Source organism: Moschus berezovskii, chromosome 24, assembly GCF_049115385.1.
Source record: "Moschus berezovskii isolate FMDL1 chromosome 24, NW_MosBer_1.0, whole genome shotgun sequence".
Taxonomy (NCBI): domain Eukaryota; kingdom Metazoa; phylum Chordata; class Mammalia; order Artiodactyla; family Moschidae; genus Moschus; species Moschus berezovskii.
In genome coordinates this window covers 46,652,385-46,670,376 of record NC_142483.1, presented here as the reverse complement: position 1 = coordinate 46,670,376, position 17,992 = coordinate 46,652,385, and the positions used below count along the sequence as shown (strand labels likewise).

At 58.1% G+C, this 17,992-nt stretch overlaps 2 protein-coding genes across 6 annotated transcripts; one reads left to right on the top strand and one right to left on the bottom strand.

Annotated features, from left to right (window-relative positions):
* Positions 1-427: 427 nt before the first annotated feature.
* Positions 428-7,742, top strand: KLHL40 (kelch like family member 40). The gene is made up of 6 exons (XM_055414527.2): positions 428-1,653; positions 3,289-3,449; positions 3,663-3,770; positions 3,990-4,175; positions 5,998-6,144; positions 7,101-7,742. Exons 1-6 carry the CDS (start codon positions 493-495, stop codon positions 7,210-7,212), a joined length of 1,875 nt encoding a protein of 624 aa, XP_055270502.2. The 5' UTR covers positions 428-492; the 3' UTR covers positions 7,213-7,742.
* A 148-nt stretch (positions 7,743-7,890) lies between these two features.
* On the bottom strand, positions 7,891-17,570 carry HHATL (hedgehog acyltransferase like). Of its 5 annotated transcripts, XM_055414528.2 has the most exons (12): positions 17,343-17,565; positions 15,493-15,611; positions 15,001-15,068; positions 14,351-14,464; positions 13,898-14,092; positions 13,340-13,549; positions 12,925-13,096; positions 12,281-12,425; positions 12,123-12,158; positions 8,849-9,050; positions 8,306-8,447; positions 7,891-8,120 (listed from the first exon to the last, which is right to left on the bottom strand). In XM_055414528.2, exons 2-12 carry the CDS (start codon positions 15,596-15,598, stop codon positions 7,996-7,998), a joined length of 1,515 nt encoding a protein of 504 aa, XP_055270503.2. In that variant the 5' UTR covers positions 15,599-15,611; positions 17,343-17,565; the 3' UTR covers positions 7,891-7,995. The 5 variants fall into 5 exon arrangements, with proteins under 5 accessions (XP_055270503.2, XP_088688010.1, XP_088688012.1 ...); XM_088831884.1 differs by having other exon boundaries at positions 7,891-8,447; positions 17,343-17,570; XM_088831886.1 differs by lacking the exon at positions 17,343-17,565 and adding an exon at positions 16,696-16,913 and having other exon boundaries at positions 7,891-8,447.
* Positions 17,571-17,992: the final 422 nt, after the last annotated feature.

Genomic DNA, 17,992 nt, shown 5'->3' with positions numbered 1-17,992 from the left:
TGGGAAACCTGAGCACACAGTGTCCAGGACTGGGTGGAGGGAGATACACTCCAGGGAGGATAGGGGCAGCTGGGCAGAAAGGCCCACAAGGCCTGGAGGAAGGGAGACCCTTGAAGAGGGATTCGAAGGCTACTCCCTGCTTGGACTGAGAGGCAGAACATGGGTCATCCCCTTCCCTGAGGGGCATCACCTAGACCAAGGAAAGCAGTCAAGGCCTCACTGTGCTCTGTTTAAAGAGGAGGCAGGGAGGCCCTCATCTTTCAGGGAGGACGGAGACACCCTACCCCAGTCCCATGAACCCCCGGGGCTGAGTCAAGGTTGCTCTGGGAGGGGGCCTCAGCCCAGCTGTCCCCTCTGCGTCATGTGCGGGAGGCCAGGCAGCTCGCCTTACAGGGCCCCGTCCAGCTCTATATATAGCCCGGCTCGGACAGCTGCGGAGACTGAGTGCGACCCAGCAGGAAGGCAGGGAGGGCGGAGAGGAGGCCACCCACCATGGCGCTGGGCTTGGAGCAGGCCGAGGAGCAGCGGCTGTACCAGCAGACGCTCCTGCAGGACGGGCTCAAGGACATGCTGGACCACGGCAAGTTCCTCGACTGTGTGGTGCGGGTGGGTGAGCGCGAGTTCCCGTGCCACCGCCTGGTACTGGCCGCCTGCAGCCCCTACTTCCGGGCGCGCTTCCTGGCCGAGCCCGAGAGCGCGGGCGAGCTGCGCCTGGAGGAGGTGTCCCCTGACGTGGTGGCCCAGGTGCTCCATTATCTGTACACGTCAGAGATCGCGCTGGACGAGGCGAGCGTGCAGGACCTGTTCGCCGCGGCGCACCGCTTCCAGATCCCTTCCATCTTCACCATCTGCGTGTCCTTCCTGCAGAAGCGCCTGTGCCTGGCCAACTGCCTGGCGGTCTTCCGCCTCGGCCTCCTGCTCGACTGCGCGCGCCTCGCCGTGTCCGCCCGCGACTTCATCTGCGCGCGCTTCTCGCTGGTGGCCCGCGACGCCGACTTCCTAGGGCTCTCGGCCGACGAGCTCATCGCCATCATCTCCAGCGATGGCCTCAATGTGGAGAAGGAGGAAGCCGTGTTCGAAGCGGTGATGCGATGGGCAAGCAGCGGTGACGCCGAGGCGCAAGCCGAGCGCCAGCGCGCACTGCCCACGGTCTTCGAGAGCGTGCGCTTCCGCTTGCTGCCGCGCGCCTTCCTGGAGAGCCGCGTGGAGCACCACCCTCTCGTGCGTGCGCAGCCGGAGCTGCTGCGCAAGGTGCAGATGGTGAAGGATGCCCACGAGGGCCGCATCACCGTGCTGCGCAAGAAGAAGAAGGAGAAAGGGAAGGAGTCAGTTGGAGCCAAGGCCACGGACAAGGGCACAAACGAAGCCAAGGCGGAGGAGGAGGAAGAGGAAGCAGATCGCGTCCTACCCGGGATCCTCAATGACACCCTGCGCTTTGGCATGTTCCTGCAGGACCTAATCTTCATGATCAGTGAGGAGGGCGCCGTGGCCTATGACCCGGCAGCCAACGAGTGCTACTGTGCCTCCCTCTCGACCCAGATCCCCAAGAACCATGTCAGCCTAGTGACCAAAGAGAACCAGATCTTCGTGGCTGGAGGCCTTTTCTACAATGAGGACAACAAAGAAGACCCCATGAGCGCTTACTTCTTGCAGGTGCCTGGCCAGCCTTGGGAGGGGCGGCCAATACTGATTTCCGGGCACTGGGGGGGCACCTTGGGGCCCAGCAGAGGCCTGTGTCTACTTGTTGGGGAATGTCATTGGATCTAGGCTGAGATGTAGACCCGGGAGGATGAGTGACAGCCACTTGCCTGAAGGCTGAAGATTGTTATAGGCAGTTGACAATAAGATGTCAACTTTGGTGTCTCAGTTTCAGGGAGATGTCAGCTTTCAGATGGTCAATATGTTGGAGGCCCTAGCTCTGCGCAGGGATTGAGGTCAGGGACAGTGAGAAGGAGCAAGGTCATTGTAGGGGTCCTGGCTAAGACCTTTGCATGAAGGTGGGACTGGAATGTGGAACAGTGTGTCTCAAACAAAGGGACCATCCTCCCTTCCTTCCCATTGCACAGATAAGGAAACTGAGGCCCAAGAAGGAGCAGAAGAGTGGGGTGCCTGGTCCAAGTTATAATGTGACAGTGGGATCTCAGAGGGCAAATGTGGTTTCCTTGTGACTGGCCATGTAAGTTTAAGCCTTGCCAGTTGGGTGAATTTGGAGACATGGAGGGGAGGGTGCAGTGCTTCTGGGTGGGAACCAGGGAGCACGGAACAGAGATGGGAAGGAGCCTAGTGAGTAGTGTGCTTACTGAGGCCTAACCAGGCTGGAGCGGGGTGAGGGGCAGCATGGTGCCAGTGTTAAGCTGGGGGGTGGGGAGAGCATCTCCACCAGCCAAGGCACACTGTAGGCACATTGTGTATTCTCTCTAGGCCTCTGTTTATAAATGGGGATATTATACTTCATTGCTCGATAAAGTTGTCTGAAGGTTAATTGATGGTTATAAAGTGTTCATCAGCATAGTGCTCAGCCCTCAGAAAACTCCACCAAAAGATGACTATTGGGAATTCCCTCTAGGACCAGTAGTTAGGACTCCACTCTCACTGCCGGGGGTGGGGTGGGGGGTGGGGGTGAGGTTCAATCTCTGATCAGTGAACTAAGATCCCACAAGCCATGCGTGTGTGGCCAGAAAAAACGACTGTTGGAGTGCACTGGGCCACAGACTTATTACACTGTAAGTTTGAAGGAGTGGGTGGCTGTATTTGGGCTTTTCCTGTGTAGTGGGATGGGATGGAAAACAGAGGGCAGGCAGGCCTCAATTAAGGAATTGTATTAGGAAAGGGCCAGGGCGGCAACTGGGCCTCCCTCTCAGAGACTCCTTTTCAGCTCTGCAAGGAACGGTAACCCACTCCAGTATTCTTGCCTGGAGAATCCCAAGGACGGACAAGCCTGGTAGGCTACAGTCCACGTGGTCGCAAAGAGTCGGACACGACTCAGCGACGGAACGAACGAACGAAAGGAATGCCCCATCACTGTGCTATGAAAGTGATCTCCGGGCCCCTATGGGGTTGGGACCCTCGGCTGTTCTCAGCCCGATAGGAGGGGCACTGTCTCCAGGCACCGCCTTCAGGCTGCGCTGGCCCTACCTGCAGGCCGGGACTCCTCATGACCTGGGTGGGGGAAGGGGTGGGAGGGGGGCGGCGCGGGTGGACAGACGGCGCTGGGCTGGGGCTGGGGCTGGGGAGAGGGGTTGATCAGGGGGCGTGGGGAGGGTCGCTGACTGGCCGCCCGGCCCGCAGTTTGACCACCTGGACTCAGAGTGGCTGGGGATGCCGCCGCTGCCCTCGCCGCGCTGCCTCTTCGGCCTGGGAGAGGCTCTTAACTCCATCTACGTGGTCGGCGGCCGAGAGCTCAAGGACGAAGAGCAAAGCCTGGACTCGGTCATGTGCTACGACAGATTGTGAGTGCCGGCTGCGGGGCGGGGCGAGCGAGAGCCCAGGCTGGGGGCGGGGCGGGGCGGGGCGGGGCGGGGCGGGGCCGGCAGGTGAAGTGGGAGCAAGGAGCTGAGCGGTCTGGGGAGTTCCGGTTAACGAGTCGGGTACAGCCCAACACGCGTTGGGTGTTGGGCGGATGCAAAGACTGACAGAGAGCGCCTTATTCCCCTCCCCTCTAGGTCGTTCAAATGGGGCGAATCGGACCCGCTGCCCTATGCGGTGTACGGACACTCGGTGCTCTCCCATATGGACCTGGTCTACGTCATTGGCGGGAAAGGCAGCAACAGGTGAGGCCCGGGGCTGGAAGTGGAGTGCAGCAGCCGGGTCGGCGGGCGGAACCGAAGCAGAGTCTCCCCGAGGTTGTCAGGGGTCTGTCCTGCCTGCCTTGGGAGGCAGCTGAAGGGGCTGGGCCAAGGGAGAGAGGGGGCTCTGTTCCACTCCTCTCCCCCGCCCCCGCCGCCTTCTCCTTTCTCACCCCGCTCCCTTACCCCGACCCGACCCCGTAGGAAGTGCCTGAACAAGATGTCGGTCTACGACCCTAAGAAGTTCGAGTGGAGGGAGCTGGCGCCCATGAAGACTCCCCGCTCACTCTTCGGGGCCACCATCCATGACGGCCGCATCTTTGTAGCTGCTGGGGTCACAGACACAGGGCTGACCAGCTCAGCCGAGATGTACAGCCTTGCGGACAACAAGTATGGCTGCTTCCCGCCTCCCCGCCCCCTTCCCGGCACAGCCAGGGAAGGTTCCCACTGTAACCCTCTGGCCCCGTGGCTTTGGGCCTATGTCAGCCCTCTCTGTGTCTGCCCTGGTAGGAATCATAGCACCTACTTTGGGTTTCCACTGTTGAGCTTGGACATCAGCACAGATCTAACCCCTCTACTCTGGTCAGCAATGAGGTGGCTTCCCCTACAAGATGGGGCAGCTGTTATGGCCAGCCTGGTCTGCAGGCAACAGCTCCCAGTAGATGCCAGGTTCCTCATTCAGAGGCTCATACTGGTCACTGGCCTGATGGCTAGAGATAACAGCAGTAACCGAGATAGAAGCTGCCCTGCCCAGGGAGGTCAGGAAGAAAACTGTGCTGGCAGACCAGTTGGACTCTGCCAGCTAAAGGGGTGGTGGGAAGATGCCCAAAGGCAAAGGAAGGCTAGTGCCAAGGCAGTTAGGAGAAAAAAAAAAAGGCAAGTCCATTGGATAAAAGGGCTTTGGTCAGGCTGGATGGAGTGTGGTGGGTGAAGGGAGGTGGGGATGGTGGATACTGGGGCTGGAGAGACGGCCAGTGGGCTGAGGCACTTTATCCCCAGAGTAATGAAATGCCTCTGATGGGTTTTAAGTTCCCATCTGTGTTGTACCAAGATGCCTCATGACAGACCATGTAGAGAAGAGATTAGGGATTTCCCAGGAGGCAGGGGTACAGCTGTGTAGCAGGTACTGATGGTGGCCTGGAGCTGGGGGTATAGCAGTGACAGGGCAGGAAGGATGCACCAGAGAACGGTCTAGGCCAGGGTTTCTCACATGCACACGGATCTCCCGGGGATCACGCTAGAATGCAGATTCTGAATCTCAGGTCTGGGGAGGGGTCTCAGAGTGTATTTCTAACAACCGCCCAGGTGATGCTGATGTTGCTGGTCCATAGGCCATACTCAGTAGCAAGAGTTCAGGAGACAGAAGAAGCAGAATTTAGCAACTGATTGGATGGTGGGGGTGAGAGGGAGAGGTGGATGCTTTTGAGTGAGGCTGGGAGGTCATTTACTGAGGAACTATTGAAGTTAGGTAGGAAAAATGAGGGTCCACTTAGAACATGTGGACGTGAGGTGCTTGTGGGTGTCCAGGAGGAGCCTACTGGGGCACAGAGAGAGAGGGTGAGATCTGGGGGTCAACAGTACTCCGTGGGGACAAGCTCCCTCAGGAGAGAGGGTGTGAGTGGGAGAAGCTGAGGCCCAGGCCCTAAGGGAGAGCGGGGGCAGGTGTTTTATTCAGCAAGGAAGCCTACGTGGTGAGGCTGGGGAGGTGCAAGGTGAAGAAAGTCATGTCAACAGAGGTGTGTACTGTGGGCCCTGGATTCCGGTGGTTGGGAGAGCAGTTTTGGAGGGATGGAGGTCCAACCTCGGGAGTTAGGGGGAGTGAAAGCAGCTTGAGAGGCTCTGGGCTGTGAAGGGGAGAAGAGGGATGGGGCAGGAGTGCACAGGACGGTCTCAATGGTGACTGAGGTGGCCAGTAGGAGTTGGTTTAGGTGGGACCTTGGGGAGATCTCTGGTGGGTTTCACCGGGGGTAGGTTGGATGGAATGATAGGGGCACAGTGAAGGGAAACATGAGGGGCAAGAGAACGGGAAAGAAGTGAAGACCAGAGGGTGTTCCTGAGCAGTCAGGGAAGAGGAGGTTGTGCTTGCAGAATGGGTGTCTGGGAGTCGAATTTTGAAGGTTGCAGCTGAAGCTGTGGATGCTGGCAGGGGACAGTCACTGGGCTTGCCGAGGCCCATGGGGGCACCCCCCTCATGCCCCCTTCTTCCCATCAGGTGGGCACCCTTTGAGGCCTTCCCACAGGAGCGCAGCTCACTCAGCCTGGTCAGCCTGGCGGGCACCCTCTATGCCATCGGTGGCTTTGCCACTCTGGAGACTGAGTCCGGGGAGCTGGTTCCCACAGAGCTCAACGACATCTGGAGGTGAGCCAGGCCCCAGGGAGGTAAGAGGAATTGTGAGCAAGGCTGGCTGGGCACCGAGGCAGCGCCTGGCAGGTTCATGGGTAGGGCAGAGCTGACCCCCTTCCAGGGAACCCTGTGCGGACAGGACAGCAGACATGCCTTGCTTAGCCCAGGGTCTCCCCATTTGGTTGGGAAAGTCTGGGTGTGCACGCATGGCACCGGACCCCACTGTGGAGTATCAACAGTGTCACAGTCAGAAGCCGATGCCAAGGTTGGGACCCAGACCCACAGAAATTGGCCCCAGGGAGCAGAGTGGGCTTTTCCTCTCTCCTCCCTGCTGAGGGGGAGAGTTGGACTGGGATTGAGAAGTAGCTGGATCCTAGCTTTTCAGTGCCTTGCTTCTTTGACTGATCCTACCTGGGGGTGGTCAGGAGAGGTTTCAGCAGTCTGGGGCAGCTTTTGGACCTTCAGTGACGCCAGTGCTGCAGGCGGCCTCTAGGGAGCAGCGCTGCTGTGAGAACAGGACCCAAGACATTGAGGGTGGTGGGGGCTATTTCTTGGAGTGTTCAGTTCAGAAATTCTCAAGAGGAGGGGATTGAGGAGGCGTAGACCTTCCTGGAAGGAGGTGGACTTCAGGAGTATGGGATTCTTGGAACTTCCCTGGTGGTTCAGTGGTTAAGACTCCATCCTCCCAATGCAGGGGGCATGGGTTCCATCCCTGGTCAAGGAACTAAGACCCCATATGCTATGTCGTTTAAAAAAAAAAGCATGGAATTCTTGAGAGGGAGCCCTTCCTAGAATGTAGGTGTTCTTTAGGTAGGTGCCCACCCCTTTCCCAGAGCACGGAAAGGAAGGAGGTGGGCCTGGGGCTGGGAGGCAGCACCTTCCAGGGGTGGCCTGCTGCACTCTTCCTGCTGGGTCCCACCCTGGACTTGGCTGACAGCTCTGCATCCTTGTCCCCACTCCTCCCACCCCAGATACAATGAGGACGAGAAGAAGTGGGAGGGGGTCCTCCGGGAGATCGCCTACGCTGCCGGCGCCACCTTCCTACCTGTGAGGCTCAACGTATTGCGCCTGACCAAGCTGTGACCTGCCCAGAGGGCCTGAATGTGCCCTGTCCCCCCTGCTGCAGACCACAGAGGCCTGGCCTTCTGGGTGGGGATTCCAGGGAGGAGTCCCTGGCCGAGGAGTTTGGCAGAGGCAGAGCCCACCTGGATCCCATCCCATCATGGTCCCCCAGGGACTGCTTCAGCTGGGAAGGGGAAATCCCTGCCCAGTGCTGGGGCTTCGGGCAGGGATAAGAAACTTTCCAGTGTCTCATATCCCCCAGTGTTCTTGGTCCACGAGGCAGAAGCTCACGGGGTGTTAGGCTGCGCCCTGGTCCAGCCCCAGCCTGGCCGTGTGCCGGTCAGTGCCCCACAGGACTCAGCCTCCTCGCCTGTCAGGAGGGAAGCAACCCCATTGAGTGCACCTTGCAGCCTGAGTAAGTCTCCTTCTGCAAGAAGAATAAAGTGCCTTCCGAGCAAGGAGCTCAGAGTCTGGGGTGAGATGCTCCAAGCAGCAGTGACCAGGTGGTTTGAAGACCTGGGGCTTCTTGTGTTCAGCTGCTGGGCTACCGAGGTCGGTGGCCTCTGCCCTCCGTGTGTGTCTCCTACACACACTGTGTGCGCCGGGAGTTTGAGCCCCTTCCCTGGACCTCTAGCTCCTCATCTGGCCTGGACAGGGAGCTGGGAGACCATGGAAGGAAGGGGAAGGGAATGGCTGAACCACAGTAGAAAAGTATTTTATTCTATCAGTCAGGCCCCATCTGGCCTGGCCTGGACCAGGGCCCAGGAAGAGCTGGGCAGCACCCATCCCTCTTCCCCTCCGCCCCTACTCCAGCTTCTCTTTGTCCTGCTTCTGTTCCTCCTCCAGAGCCAGGGCTCGCTCTCGCTCCTTCACCAGCTGGACACCACAGTAGGTGACAAACAGGATGGCCAGCGTGGTCTGGGGGAACCCTGGGTGGGGAACAGGTCATGGGTCCTAGGAGCAGAGCCCCCCTCCCCCCTGTGACTCTTCTCTCCCCACTTGACTATCCCCTCCCTGTTGGGTCCTTGAGGAATTACAGTGGGGTGGGGACATTTCAGGAGGTCACAATTCTCAAAGTGGATGCAGGGTATATTCTGTATCCTCTGTCCCTCACCTGAGAGCAGCAGGCGTTGGGCAACCAGCTCTGTGAACTCAGGGCTGTTCAGGCTTACAAGGTTGTACATGATGATGGCCCAGAAGTTCATGGCCCCAAAGACGGCTCGGACCCTGCGGGACATCTGCTCCGACAGAGAGGTCTGCTTGGTCCAGGAAAACATTGGCAGTGAGGCAAGAGGCCCAGGGGAAAATGAGGATACAATGAGTCAGAGGCCTTGCCCACATGGCCACAGGATCCTAGGATATGCCCGTGTCTCTGAGACTCACAGGTCAGCTCTCCCTCTTTGGTAAACATGGGAAACTGCACCCTGGAGAGAGGACACGGCCTAATCAACACAGTGAGGGCCAGGTGCCCCCACCTTGCAGAAGGTAAGGGAGGGCCAGATACCCACAGGAGGAGTCATAGCCCTGATGACCCCGGAGGGTGGTGGTGAGAAAGTTCTGGTCTGAGAGTCAAGTGTGGCCAGAAGACTCCAGAGGTCAGTAGTGCCACCCACTCCAGGGCCCCAGCCAACCCCAGCCCCAGACCTTCCGTGCTCACCTCAATTTGTGCAAGGGGCTCCAACTCTGCCAGCTTCTGTACCCAGAGCTCAAAATTGAGGCCAAAGCAGTTAAGGCATGACCACAGGTAGACAACATCACAAGGCCCAAGCCACAGAGTGGTGATGGCAAATGTAGCTATGGTGGCCCCCAGCTCTGGGATCACTGCAGAGTGCTCCCCACCAATGTGGTCATACACGTACCTGCAGGAGAGGTGGAAAAAGGGGCCGGTGGGAGTGTGGGAAAAGGCAGGTGGGAGGTGGGCAAAGTAGACACAAAGTGGGGCAGCTTCCTCAACACTATCATCCGGGGCATATTCAACATCCTGGGCCTCAGGTGGCTGCTCCTCTTCTATCCAATTTCAAAATATGGAGGGTTCAGCCTTGAACTTCCCGTCCTCTCCAGCTACCTTCCTTCTTCAAGTGATCTCATCCACACCCAAGACTCTGAATGCCATCTCTATGCTGATGAGCCCCAAATGTATCTCCTGACTCATAAATCCAACTGTTACCGGACACCTCATATGAATGACTGACGCCCTCATCCCTGCCCAAACCTGCTTCGTTCCCATCTCAGCTAATGACACCACCATCCATTTGGTGGCTGCCAGAACTCTTGGTGCCATCTTGGATTCTCGATTCCCCTCTCCACTCACATCCAAGTGAGCACATCCTACAGCCTCTACTCAATCCTGAGCATTACTCATGCCTCCAGTAACACCACTCGAGTCCAGGCGAGCATCTCCTCTTACACAGATTATTGCAAGGACCTAAGCTGTCTCCCTGCTTCTGCCTCTGCCCTCTACTGTCCATCGTCCACACAGCAGCTTTTGTTTAGTTGCTCAGCCGCGTCCGACTCTCTGTGACTCCATGGACTGCAGGTTGCCAGGCTTCCCTATCAAGGCATCTTTTAAGAGTATAACCCAGATTACCTCACTTCCACAATTATACCCTCCCTCAATAGCTCCTCATTACAGTTAGACTCAACCACCTTCCTATGGCTAGAAGATCCCACATTGTCTGGTTTCTGCCCCCTCCCTGACCTCATCACCCGCCATTCTCCACCTCATTTACTGTGCTTTCCCTTTACCAGTCTTTCTGACACTCGGAGACACACAGCTGGTTTCTGTCTTGAAGACTTTGTACCTATTTTTCTCTCTGCCTGGAAATCTGTCCTCCAAATTTCCTATCACTCAAGTCTCAGTTCATCTCACAGAGGCCTGCCTGGACCCCAACTAATGAAGATTCTATCCCATTACATTCTTTTATTTTCTTCGTAACACTTAACCACTCTCTAAAATTACCTTTCTCTCTCTCTTTTATTTTTTTAACCTGTTTATGGTCTGTTTCTCCCCACTAGACTGTGAGTTCCATGAGTTCAGGGTCTTTGACATGTTCATTACTGTATCCCCAGAGCCTAGAACAGTGAGTGCCTGGTGCACAGTAGATAGATACTCAGTAAATATTTGTTAAATAAATTTGGTTGAAGGCCTGTTGCATAGCCAGTGTCTCTGTTACTTGACCTCCTCATTTCCAGTGACTTCCTCTCCACTCCACTCCAGTCACCCACTCCCATGGCCACACCCCAACTTTTTCACCACTTCTTTTACTTCTTCCTGATTCCCATCCTTCACCCAGCCCCACCTGATCTGACTCCTTAGTTCCACTTCTTCAATCTCATTGACTCCCCCTACAGTCCTCATCTCCTGATGCCCTTCTATTTTTACCACCCTTCTTAACAGGCTTAATGAGTCATCATCACAAATAACCTAAAAACCCTTCTCCCTCACTGCTTCCTTCTCACCCATCTGGGAAAGCCCAAATCACCCACTTCCTCCTCACCTGCACCCTAGAAACTAAACCCTGATGGGAAGAATCCCACACCTTGACATATTAGAATCCATAAATCCACCACCTCCCACACTATCTGGGCTGTCAATGTCAAAGTTTCTCTAGTCAGCTTCTTCTCCCAGGCTCTGCAGTGGCTACTCCACCTTCATCTCTCCTGCAGGCATGAGTGGGTGTGTGGTGATCTAAGCAAGGGAGGCACATAGATGCTGCCTCCCTCCATCCCCAAACAAACAGCTCTCAGCTGATGACCTTGCCTTTTATTTCACAGAGAAAATCAAAGGCTTCAGGAGGAATCCTTCACCTTTCCACACTCACCCACCATTCTGCATCCACACTGGCTTTTCTTCCTCCTCCCTGTCCTGAGGCCAGACCTCTTCCTGGCACTGGTTCCATTGCCTCTTCCCTTCTCAGGGACCTCCCTCCATCAATCACCCCTCTATCCTACAATGTCAACTTCTTCCCCTCTACTGAATAATTCCCCTCAGCACCCAAGTATCTCTCATCATTTCTTGTCTTTAAAACACCTACTCCCTTCAGCTATTCCTATGTGTCCCCCTTCAGTGCCACATTTCTTCCAGGGGTTGTCCACATCAGGACTTCCCTGCACTTCCTCAGTGCCCACCCCCCTCCCTGCAGTTCCTCAGTGTTCCCTGCAGTTCCCCCCAACTTTCCCTCTCCTCCCCTGCCCCTGTGTCTCCAGGGAAACGCTGAAAACCTGCAGGCAACCAACATTCATGCTCAGTCTCTGGCTTCAGCAGCATCCAACCTGCTTGCCCCCACCATGCCAGGATGGGCTTCCCTTAGTTTCCAGGGTGTCCCATGATCCTGACTTTTCTCCTGCTCCTCTGACACTCCTTTTAGGCCCTCCTGCCAGCTCCGCCTTCTTCCTTCAACTAGAGTCCTTCCTGGGAGTCATTGCCCACTCCTTCCTGATGCCCTCAATCCAGGGCCAGATCCTGTCCAGGCTGCCCACTGTGTGTCTCCACTGCACTATTCTCTCACCTCCAGGCCCCCTGCTGCTGCTGCTGCTAAGTTGCTACAGTCGTGTCCGACTCTGTGCGACCCCATAGACGGCAGCCCACCAGGCTCCGCCATCCCTGGGATTCTCCAGGCAAGAACACTGGAGTGGGTTGCCATTTCCTTCTCCAATGTGTGAAAGTGAAGTTGCTCAGTCTTGTCCGACTAGTAGCAACCCCATGGACTGTAGCCCACCAGGCTCCTCTGTCCATGGGATTTTCTAGGCAACAGTACTACCCACGTCCAAACCCTCATCTTTCACTTAAACCTCTACCGTGACCGCCTCACTCCCGCCTTGCTTCCACTGTCCCAGGGGGTGACCTTTGAAATCGTGGACCCATCTGGACACTGCCCTGCTCAGATACTTGGGGGAAGGCTGTGACATCCCCCCACCCCACCCCAACTCACTTGCAAAGCCAGTCATTGATGCCACGGTCAAAGTGTCTGTAGGAGGAGAGGAGAGCAAACGGGTTTAAATCGGCCAGGCGCCCAGCTCTGGAGCATGGGGGGAAGAGGCTAAGGGAAGGTGGGGATACCGGAGGCGTGTCCCCGGACCTCTCACTCACGTCTCTGCGAAGACATAGAGCGCTGTGATGCACTTGGGAGGCTGGGGCGGGTCCAGATGGTCGAGGCGCGCAACGGTGTTGACGACTCCGAAGAGGACAGCTGCCTTCACCCAGTCGTACACCAGGTTTGAGTAGGCTAGGCCAGCTGCGGACAGAGGGTCGTTACTGCCTGGGGGCCGTCACACTGGCATCCCCTCCCACTCCCCACCCTGCCCCGGGCCTTCCCAAATCCAGCGTGGTAGCTGAGCCCAGCTTTTCCTTACGGAAACTTACCAGCTCCTGGGGCGGTCCTTGTTCCCGGACCGCCCCCATGGAGGTCCCGCCCCCGAGGAGGCCCCGCCCCTCCTTCGCGGAGGCCCCGCCCCACTTCCGAGGGCGGGGCTGGCCCCGGGGAGATGCTGTCTGGCTGTGGAAATCGTCTCTAGTCCCCAAGTGGAGTGGGACGCCCTCTGTAGGATACCCCTCCGGGCCTCACAGGGCAAGCCTACCTCCAAGTCCCACGCATTTCAAAGAGCAGAGCCCCGCTCCCCCGCCCTTCCATAGCCGCTGCCCCGGCTGTGACTCCGCCGCTGTGAGGGCGCAGAGGTCGGTTCTGAGGTGGCTGCCCAGCTCCCGTCCCTGTGCTGGGCCCGGCGCGCACCCACCGAGGGCGCTGTCCGGGAGACGGTTGACGAACTTGAGGTCACTGGGGATGGTGAGGATGTAGAAGAAGTGGAAGAAGACGTCCACGGCCAAGATGGCTACCACGCTGAGTCCTGCTTGGGCCCGGATGCGCCACAGCTCGCCCTCTGGCCGCACCGGCTCCACCTGACTCACCTGAGGGGACGCCCAAGTGTCTGAGCGGGGAGGCCAGCCCTGCCTGCGGGAGGAGCCCTGTCTGAATGGTGAGTCACCAACTGTCTGGGGACCTGAAGGTGAAGGGAGACGCCGCTTCATCCCGGCTGCCCCGAGTGTGGAGACCAGGCCCCTCTGGCTTCTGCGAGGGGTTCACTGCCAGTCATGGTGGGGGGAAGGGGCTCAGTCCTGTCTTGGGAGCCCCCAGGGTTTCCGTCCCCTCACCTGAGCGTGGAAGCGATCAAAGGTCATGATGGGTCCGAAGAAGAAGAAAGGCAAGTAGAAATTGTACTTGAGCAGGTCGGCTAGGGAGTAGCGGCGGTCAGGGTGGGCACAGCTCTCCAGCGCGAAACTGGTGCAACGCAGCACCGTGAAACCGCTGCCCCCGTGAAACAGCACCTCTTGAAGATCAAAAGTCCCTGTTACAAACCCGCTCTGGATGGGAGAGAACAGGCCGCCGGCTCACCAGGGTGCCCCTTGTCTCTGGGAAGCCCATCCCGCTTCCAGCAGGGGCCCAGCCTGGTCCTGCCCTCTCCCCCTGCCCGCGCCAGTCAGCACTGGCCGCCCAGTGCTAGTTAAATACTGGGGTAGAGCTGGACATGTATGGTGAGGTGGAGGTGATTGCCTCATGGGGCAGGCATGCTCTGTAATCAAAGGGTTGAAAATAGGTGGGAAAGTGAAGGAAAATCTTGGGGAGACTCCAGAGGCCAAGGTTTTAGATGGAATAAGATGTGTGGGGTCCTGTCCCTGCACCCTCCACCCCTGTCCTGCCCCAGCACACACCTGCCAGGAAATGAGGGGGTCCAGCTTGAAAGAGGCAAGGCTGGCCAGACCGACGCCAAGACAGAGCCAGGGCTGGCCAAAAAGTGAGACAACATAGAGGCCCACACAGTGGCCAAGCAGCAGCAGCAGGTACCAAGGGCCCATGGTGCCCACCACGGCCAGGGCCCCATACACAGCGTACATCCAGGAGCGGAGCTGTGGACAGGCAAAGTGTGAAAGTGAAAGTGTTAGTTGCTTCAGTTGTGTCTGACTCTTTGCCACCCCATGGACTGTCGCCTGCCAGGCTCCTCTGTCCATGGAATTCTCCAGGCAAGAGTATTGGAGTGGGTTGCCATTGGAGAAGGCTTCAGTTACCTCTTCAAGTAAATGGAAGTGGGACCCCAGGATGGCCTTCCCACAACCCTTACTATGGGAAGGGGAGGAGGAGGCTGGGGTGGCTCAGGTCCAACTCACCTGGGGGGCAACCATTGTGCAGAGTTTAGCAAATAGCACGTGTCCGGAGAGGGCGAAGATGATGACATTGCGGAAGGAGGTGAACCACATGACCCATTCGAAGTCAGCCACATCCTGGGGCAGGTCCCAGCAGGTCAAGGTGGGGTGGGGGCAGAGTGGGCTGGTCAGGGTCCCAGCACCTTCCCCCCTCCCAGAGTCTTCTTATACATTAGAGGAGAGCAGTGGCAGAAGGTCCCTGCCTTCCCCTCTTGTAGCAAGTACCAGGAAGATAGGTCGAGAGAAATGAGGGGCACCGTATGGGCTGCCCTGCTCCTCGGAGCTCCCCCTCTGCCCATCCCCTTGCCTGAAATTCTGCCATTATTGCAGTGTTCTGGGGAGGATGGTGCTGGAGGCCCTGGTGAAACATGCCTCAAGATGTTTCTTAAATGAGCAGGGCCTGAGCAGACTTGATGTGACCCCAGGAAGACAGAGGAGGGGCCACTGGAGGAATTGAGGCTGCTAAAATTCAAGCCAGCGACCCTCCCCACTGAGAGCCCTCTTGTTATGTGGGACTACTGGGAACAGGGGAGAGTCAAGAAAGGTTTGGGACAGGAAAGGTGTGCCAGGGATCAGGGACCCCGGTCAGGTACCTTGAGGTGTGGGGAACCTACCATCTTCCGACCAATGTACTCCCAGCCGGGTCGCACAGACTCCCGGAAGGCCTTCCTGTGGGCCCCATCTGAGAACAGAGTGTGGCCTCAGGGGGAGGGGCCCCTTCACACCCATACCTGCTTCTATAGCAAGGCTGATGTCACCCTGGGGAGAGGCGAGAGGGTCTGGGTCTCTCTCTGCCTTTGATTCTCTCTAGGTCTTGCTGTGTGTCTGGGGCCAGGTCTCTGTGTTCCTGAGTGTCTGAGCCTCTCTTTCTGTCTCTCTGGCTTTGGCTCTGTCCAGGTCTCTGTTAATTCTTCTGCATTTGAATCTCCCTGTGATTGCATTTGGCTTAACCCCCCACCCCCACCCCTTCCCTGCTCAGGGACTAGGGACTACCCTTGAGTCTGGGGCCTCTTAAGTTTCTGGCTTTGCTGGGCAGAGAAACTTGCTGAGAACCCCCACGGGAAGAAGGGTCTCCCAACCCTCTGCCCCCCGGGCCCAGCTGTTACCTTGTGAAGCCTCAAGGAGGCCCCGGCCAGCATAGGCTAGGGCCCCACTCAGTACCAGGGAGTACAGGCCCAGCTCTGCCACGGGCAACGCTGTCTTGATGCCCATAGCCTGGATGGGGCTGAGGGAGAAAGATCGGGTAAGGGCCCTGAAGCCCCCCAGCCCTGCCTAGTGCAGTTCTTGGTCCCTCACTGAGGTGGTAGGGACCCCACTCTGAAGAGAAACTGCCTTTCCTGCCCCTTGGGAACCTCATACCATCCTTCCCCCCCACCTATCTCCCACTCCTCCCAGGCCCCCTACCATCTGGTGCCCCATCCTTGCTGCCACTCTAGCTCCCACCCTTCCCACCAAAGGCGCTTGAAAGCATTCTCCTCACTCTCAGCCTGCCTTCTTCACCTTCATTCACTCCGCCATACCTTTCAGGTGGACCGGTCCCCACCCTCTGCTCAAACCGCTCCTCCAAGGTTTCAGATGACTTTCATGTGGAGAAATTCCCTCTGCATCACCTCAGTTGTATTTCTGGCCCCCAGGGTCCCCAGTCCCTTCAGTAAATCTCCCACAGTTTCTGACAAAACCCCACCCCCTCGGGGCACCCTTTTGTGATTCCCCACCCGCTCCTGAGCTTCCCAGGACCTTTCCAGGTCCTGCCCTAGGACCAAGCCCCCATCCCTCTCATTCAGCCTCTAGCTTCTCACTGACCCCCATTACCCCTCCTAGCCCCTGAGCCCCAGCCTGCCACGTCCCTGGCTCCTGCCTGTGTCCGAGGCCACACCGGCCCACTCTCTCAGTGCTCCGTGTGTCCAGGCCCTGGAAGCTGGCTGGAGGAGTGCTATTTGAAGAGGTGCCCTGGAGTGGTGGGTGTGGGGCTAGGCTGGGCCAGGCGGACACCAGGGAGTGTGCTGGCCACTGCCCAAGGTGCTGACCAGTGTTGGGCTCAGGGTGAGCCTGGCCACTCCCTCCTGCCAGTGCCTAGCTCATCCCCAGGAGTCCTTCAGGGTCATTTCTGGGACCTCAGTTAGAACCTGTGCCCTCTGTATCCTGCTCCAACCTAAACCAGGACCTTCCCAGGGGCCCTGTGGGTCACAGACTCAGAGCCCAAATTAAAGGGAGGAACGTGTCTAGGCATCCTTTCAGTCTGGGCTGAGCAAGAGGTGGCTGGCAGAGCCCTGTCTCCTGCCCCAGATCCTTCCCCAAACCTCTCTCACCGTTTCTGAAAACCAGCTCCTCTGGGCCACTCAAGTCAGCATTCTCCCTGTTGCAGTGATGGAGGGGTCATGGCCCAGAGAGGGGCAGGGACCTGTCAAGGTCGCACAGTGGACCAGGGACGGGATTGAGTGTTCTCAGTGAACCCCCTGGAGTCTGTAATTGAAGAGTCCAGTCCGCTGCCCCTGCCACTACCGGGGGGGTTGCCCAACCTGACTTCTCCACTGCCGGTCTGAGGGCTGAGGCACCTTCTCATGGGCCGGTTGGGGGTAGGGAGGCCCTGAGGATCGGGTTAATGGAGCAGAAGCTTGAAACCGGAGCACGGTGAAGAGCCTGCGAAATAGCTTTGTCAGCTGCCTCCCACTCGCCACTTTCCAATTTTAGCTCCCCATGGCCGGTGCCGGGTGTCCCCAGTGAGGCCTGTGTGAGCACGGCCAGTGCTGGCCCCCAGCCTGGGACCTCTCCTGATAGACCCCCGGACCTGGGCCACCTGTGGACAAAGGAGTGCCCCCTGCCCACTGAGCTGGCCGCCTCAGGCACACCTGGAGTAAAGCTGGCTTTGGAGCCTGAGGTTTGGGATGAGGAGCCTGGGGTGGGTTCCTTGGGTCTCAAGAACCCTGTAGTGGCTGCATCCCTAGCTGGCACTGACCTTGAGGCAGCTGTGAGGGACCCTGGCACACTGCCCACCTCGGGGCTCCGGGGTCCTGCGTCCGACCGTGCGACCGTCCGATCAGCTGGGCTCTGGGGCCACGGTGGGGTGTGTCCAGCCCTGGGGTCCCCACCCCCTCGAGGCTGTGATCGGTGAGTGGTGACAGCGGGAGGAGGGGGGAAGGAGGAGGGCAGGGAGGAGGTGGCCTTCCTGGAGCGGAGCTGAGCGAAGTGGAGCAGAGCCGAGTGCTGCAGAGCTGCTGGCCATAGGGAGCTGCAGGGAGGATGGGGGGGGGCAGAAGGGGTGGCCACTGGCATTGGCTCTCACCAGGACACCTGGACCTCTCTTCAACCTGCCTTCCCTGGTCCATAGAGCCTGTGTGTCCCTCTCACTGCTCACCAGGACTCCCCTCTTCCAGGAAGCCTTCCAGGTGGCCCCCGCTAACCTCTGCAGGCTTGTGAGCTCTGCCTTGCCTTGCCACAGTCACACCATGCACACACTTTGATGGTCAGCTCCATGAATTCACCTTTATGTGTGAATTTTCAGGGCACCCCCACCTCGCCCCCTGCACTGGTCCATTTTAGCATGCAGAGTCCTGCCTGGCCAGGCATCAGTGCAAGGGGGAGAGGACTTACTGGCCCAGTGGAACT